At 39.4% G+C, this 6,117-nt stretch overlaps 1 protein-coding gene across 1 annotated transcript in view; it reads right to left on the reverse strand.

Annotated features, from left to right (window-relative positions):
• The window catches only part of LDHC (lactate dehydrogenase C), a 62,284-nt gene extending 59,382 nt beyond the window's left edge, over nucleotides 1-2,902 (reverse strand). Inside the window, exon 1 of the mRNA XM_006892072.1 lies at nucleotides 2,777-2,902. Coding sequence (XP_006892134.1) covers nucleotides 2,777-2,902 — 126 coding nt within the window. The remainder of the gene's footprint in view (nucleotides 1-2,776) is intronic.
• Nucleotides 2,903-6,117: the final 3,215 nt, after the last annotated feature.

Here is a 6,117-nt window from a genome sequence, read left to right on the forward strand (position 1 = left end):
ATGGCTTCTGTGATTTCAAACACATCAGCTGATGGTAGTTCCTTATGTTGGGATCAGTGTCTCTGAAGTTTAGTCGTAATGTTTCCCGATCAAAGGTGATGCATCCTGTAGAACTGGTGTGTGGATAGGCTTTTCTTGGCCCAAGGGCTGCAGGACATCCATCTGGCAGGAAGCTCAGAGGAGGGGTTAGGCATCTGACTAGCTGAAGTTGGGCACCTCAGAGGACAGCCATCAGACCCTGCAGACCCATCCCATCTTCCCAGGTAATCGAAGACGCCAAAAGCCCGCGAGTTATATGATATATATGATAATATATATATATGATATGTCATAATATAACTTGGATTCCAGCACAGGTTCCTGCCTCTAGGCCACCCTGTGGGACTTAACATAACTGGGAGTAGGCCTTTTTCATTCACTGTACTAAGTAATCAATGAGTCCTTCATACCAGATAACTTATGACCTTCAGTTTTAGAATTTTTGCTTTATTTGGCAAATAATCTTCTTCTCTCATTTCTTACTAAAGCATCAGTTAGGAGGTAAATGGACATCCTGATTCATCTTCTAATAACGTTTCTTTGCTCTCCTATATTCCACTTCAGTCTGAAAGTTTGTCTTCTAATAACTCTGTGAGTAAGGAAGTCCACGTGTTCAACATGTAGACTTTCACTTAATAGTACTGCGTTTAGTAAGATTTCTATGCTCCAAAGAATAAACTCCTCCCCAGTACCTGCTAGGATGTAAAAAAGCAAGCTGCTTTTCTTTCCTAATTGTTTTCCTATTCAATAGAGGACCCTGATGGTTTTCCTTTTCCTCATACAAACTTCCAACCAGTCCTCCTTTTTATCCCCTTCATCCTTAACTAGTGTCTACCTTTTAAACCATCTGGCATTCCAATCCTTGAGACTCTTTGAGGTTTTTGAACTGCACTAATTTTAATTCTTGTCATATCAGTGTTTTAAAAAAATTATCTAAAGGGGAGCTCTGGTGGCCTAGTGGCAAGAAGCTGCACTGCAATCCCAGAGGTGCGTGGTTTGAATCACAAGATGCTCGGCTGGAAAAGGAGGGACAATTTCCTCCTGTACCAGTCAGATCTGATTTGACAGTACACACACACACAAAAAAGAATAAAATAAAATTTAAAAAATTATCTAAATAATATAGTAAAGCACTTAGGGCAGGAGTTTTGGCACAAAGTGTTGATGTTTTAATCTTGACCCCTCTACTTACTAACCATTTGACCACAGGGAAGCTATTTAACATCAGTTCTTTGACATGCTCATTTATAAAAGACAATTAACAATAGAATCTACTATTTAAGGTTGTTATGAAGATTAAATAATATCACTAAAACATTCAGAATGGTTCTTTTCTCTTTCAACATATCTATGGGATTTTAAATATTTGTTTTTATAGGTTTAATTTTCAAGTTCTCTTCTTAGTAATTTTAAGTTTAAAAAAATAGTATGTATTAGTTTTATGGCTACAACACATTGGCTTAATCCTCTAAGAATATAACTTTTTTCTTTCAAATATAACTTTTTTCTTAAGGATAGTTAGTTTCTTAAGTTTTCCCTCATCGTCCTCCATTTTCTGTTTCGTAAGTCCCTTTATCTATGTTCCTTTTAGTCTCTGTCTTTCATCTTAGAGGATTTTCTCAAATGTCCAGCAATCTTCAGTTACTCTTTCATATTTAAGAATGAAAACTTAACCTGCTGATGGTTTGTGCATATATAGGCATGATTTGCTGAAGGGCAGACACTGTGGTATTTTAAAAGATCGCTGTCTTTTTGCTATGGAAATTTCAAGCTTAACACCTAATCTCTTGCTAGCACTATGAGACTCATTATTAGCATTCTGAGAGCTAAGCAGGAAAAGTGAGGAGAGCTGTGTACTAAATATCCTTGTTCTTAGGGAACTCTTAGGGAGCTCTGGGGAGCTCTGGGGGTCTGGTGTATAAAGAGTTGTGCTGCAAAGCCCAAAGGGTGAAGCTCTCTGGGGATTCAAATCTACCAGGCACTTGCTGGGAGAAAAGATGGGCAGTCAGTCTCCTTTGCGTGATTTACAGCTTCAAAAATATAACAGAGGTTCAGCTATGAATTGGTTCTGACTCAATGGCAATAAATTTTTCCAGAATAAGAATCATTTGTCTAAATGGAAAAGGAGTCTTTCAGAGGAAATATGTTCTCTTTTGTGGACACTTAGGTTTGAGCTTTATTGGTTTTCATAAATTGATTACACTTGGCAATCAGATTTCCATCATTCAAAATTGTAGTGCTGTCTCTGAAATTGTTGTTTCCTTTCCGATTTCTTTTATTTGTAGGTTTACAGAGTTCCCTTTCCTTCTTTTTTCTTGCATAACAGATTTTGTCACATTTTTACAGATAAAAAATCTTAAGTATAAACCAAAATGTTAACAAAATCTACTTGTTATTTAACCCAACTGGTTATTTTACTTCCACAATGAACATGTACTAATTTTCAAAGCTTTAAAGTTTGTATTTTAAAAGTTAAATAATTATCATCTTAATTTTCAGAAAGGCAAGATTATTTGCCTTAATCATTTCCATAGATGTATAATATTAAAATATCTTTAAATCTACTTATATTAATAAAATATTCTAGCAAAGCCTGACACACAGCAAGTTGTGTCAAAGTCATGTAAGAAGAAACTTGTTTGCTATGTCAAGGCACTAACCCTACAACCCTGAACCAACTGACATCTATAAAACCTATGTGTTTGACTTGCAGCTACAGGATAGGCTTATCACTTACCTTCAATAAAATGCTAATAGCGCAGGCCATGCCTACAGCACCTGCTCCAACTATGGTGACTTTATGCTGAGAGATCTTATCTTCTGCAGTTAGATTCTCTATAAGCTGTTCCTTGACAGTTGACATTTTGAGAACCTAGTAGGATAATTCCATTTTAGTGAATTCAAACTCTAAATTAATTGTTCTCACAGTTACCGATTTAGAACCACACCTCAGATTGAAGGAACTATCTCTTGGGTGTGCAAAAAGTTAGGATGGGGGTGGGAAAACCAAAGGGAATTTCCTGATCAAGTGGGATGGGCAGTAAAGCAAGGATCAATCTTTCACTGATAGGGTTTGAGCATCAACAGCCTTTTTGACTTCTTCTGGTCCCCAGTCAACATTTGCACCCCAGTGCCTCTTAGCAAACTTCAATACTGACCGTCTAATGCACAAAGCACTGCCTCAAGGAAGGCCGAAACGTGACAGGAGAAACAGCCAGTAACAGCAGGTGGAGCCCTAAGCCCAGAGACGGTTAACTCTTGCGACCGCGGTGCACGTACAAACGTACGCACGCACGCACGCACGTAGGCACGCACGCCCTCCAACTGCACACAAGACCCGCTGGCCCGGGCGCGGGTGCAGTAGCAAATGCTTAACCACCTCCTGTCCTGCAGCTGAGGTCAGGTGTCACTATCGTTTATATGAATAATTTTAAGCCTGCTTAAATTTTAAATCTGCAAGAGAGGGATGTTGACTGTTTTGTTTCCCTCAGTATACCTGGTTTCTTTGATTACATCAGGGGTACCCAATTACTTAGCTGGCTGGACCAAGTCTATAGCTCTGGTGGGAAATAACTCCTGAGCTTGCTTCCCTCCAAAGCGACAATAGCTAATTTAACCAGAATCTCATTTTGTCCTGCCTGAATTCAAGCTGGAGAATGACCTATCCAAGGTTAACATTCTTTTTTTTTTTTAATTTAGTTTATTTTTCATTTCAATGAACATCTACAGAGATCTTGGAATTCCATTCATTCATTGTTGCACCCTTCTCCCCGGGTTAACATTCTTTTTGATGTACTTGTCATATCATCATTGCCATACATATACTTGCAGTTGTTTGTAATTATTAAACTCCATAACCTCTGGATCATTGATTGCCAGCCATTGTCTACCTAACCCATACCTGACCTTCCACTGGGTTTTCAAAGGCAGTAACTGCAGGGGAGATTGCCTGTCCTCCCTGAGAGCAACTGTTAAGATTTGAACCCATTACTTTTGAGATTGTAATTGTTTCTTCCCACTAGGCCAACGGAACTCCCACCTCCGGATTTAGTCCTAAAATAAGTTACTGAGGTAACAGTAGTAGTGAAAAGGAGAGGCCAAGTCTAGTTTACTAACCAACATCTCCCGTCCCCTAAAAAGAAAACCTAGGTGTGGTGGATTCCTAACATAATGCTTTGAGATAATTTTCAGAGGCAGTAAATCCCATGGGAGATTGCTCGTTTCTCCCATGGAGCAGGTGGTGGATTTGAACCACATACCTTTGTATTGGCAACTCAGTTACACGAAAACACAAGAGCTCAACTAATTTTTTCCACCTAAAAGTTCAAAATATCTCTTACCCCACCAACCTCATCTAAAGCTACTGTCCCTTGTCACTAAACTGTCTTCAGAATAGCTCTGGATAGTTTTTATGGAGCTCAGAACCTTCTACTGTTTCCTAATCTTAAAATAAGGCTGAGGAATGTTAAAAAAAAAAACACAAAAAAACAAAACAGTTCAACTATTATCTAAGAAGCTGTACTGCAAACCCAAATGGTTCAAATCCACCATCTTGTTACGTGCCGTCGAGTCGCTATGTAGCGACCCTATGTACAACAACCCTAAACTCTGCTCTGTCCTGTGCCAATCGCACTGACATTCCCATCCCAATTACCCCAGTTGCCGTGAATCAATCCAACTCATAGAGGGCCTTCCCCTCCTGCGGTATCCCTCCACCCTACCAACCATGAAGTCCCTCTCCAAGGACCAGTCCCTCCTTAACAAAATGTCCAAAGTATGTTAGACTGAGCCTCTTCGGAATCCTTGCCTCCAAGGAGCCACCTGGTTTAACCCTTTCCAGGATGTTTATTTTCCTAGCAGTCCATGATATCCTCAATACTCTTCTCCAGCACCACAGCTCAAAGGCATCCTTCCATCCTCCTTAGTCATTGTCCAACTCTCTGATGTATAACAAGTGTTAGCCAAGACCATAGCCTGTATCAGACACACCCTAGACTCCAGAGAGACTCCATTCCAGGAATCTACTGAAGGATAAAGATGGGCCGCCTTCTGTGAATTAGTCTCTGAAAACCCACAGGTGGGTCAGCCATGAGTGACGTTCCAACTCATCAAGGAGGAATTAAAGGTTGATATTCAAGTTCAACCAGTTAAAGCGAGGTGATCATGTCCAAAAAAATTAGCCATTGATAACTTTGAAGCAGTTTGACTTCAGCAAAAGTTAGAATCAGCTTAATGGAAACTGTTTAGTACTGAAAAGGTTAATAGTTAAAACTCCAGAAGGCTTTCAGGCCTACATCAGAGTTTTGAAAAGTGTAATAAACACTAGGTTTGGTCTAAAATTGGTTGGGTTTTTTTTATAAATTATACACTTCTTATTTATTATATTTTGAGTGTATACGGTCAAATCAGATCAGATCTGACAGGTACAGGAGGAAATTACCCCTCCTACTTCAGCAGAGCATCTGGTGGATTCGGACCATGCCCTCTGGAATTGCAGTGCAGCTTCTTGCCACTAGGCCACCAGAGCTCCCTCTAAAATTGTTAAGTACTGTAACAGTATAGACTTTCAGAGGGCAGAGTTCATTACTATGTTCAGTTGAGGGGGGGGAACACCAAAACCACAAACCTTTCTTACATTTGTATGTAGAATATTCCATATTGTACCTTTGAATCAGAAGTAATTCATAACTGACCCTCCAGTGAATTTCTAAAGGCAGAAAATCACATAGGAGACTGCCCATCTTTCTTTCATGGAGCAGCTAAAGATTCAAACTGGATACCATCAGGCTAGTAGTGCAATTCCTTACCACTAAGATAAAAGAATTCCCTAGGTTACAGGGCACCAGTTATATAGTGGCTACAACAATGGGCTCAAGCAGAGGAGCAAATGTGAAGATCAGGCCGTGGTCAGTATACCCAGGGTCACTGTGAAGTAGAGCTGGCTCATTAATACCTCACATCATACTAAAAATGAATAAACAGCATTGTATTTGTGCCTTTATATTGTAAAATAATAAATTCAGAATTGTCACTGTTCATGGTTTATTTGGTGTTTTAGTTGGTATGATACTGTTGCAA

Source organism: Elephantulus edwardii, unplaced genomic scaffold, assembly GCF_000299155.1.
Source record: "Elephantulus edwardii isolate Elephantulus edwardi_28Jun2011 unplaced genomic scaffold, EleEdw1.0 scaffold00109, whole genome shotgun sequence".
Classification (NCBI taxonomy): Eukaryota; Metazoa; Chordata; class Mammalia; order Macroscelidea; family Macroscelididae; genus Elephantulus; species Elephantulus edwardii.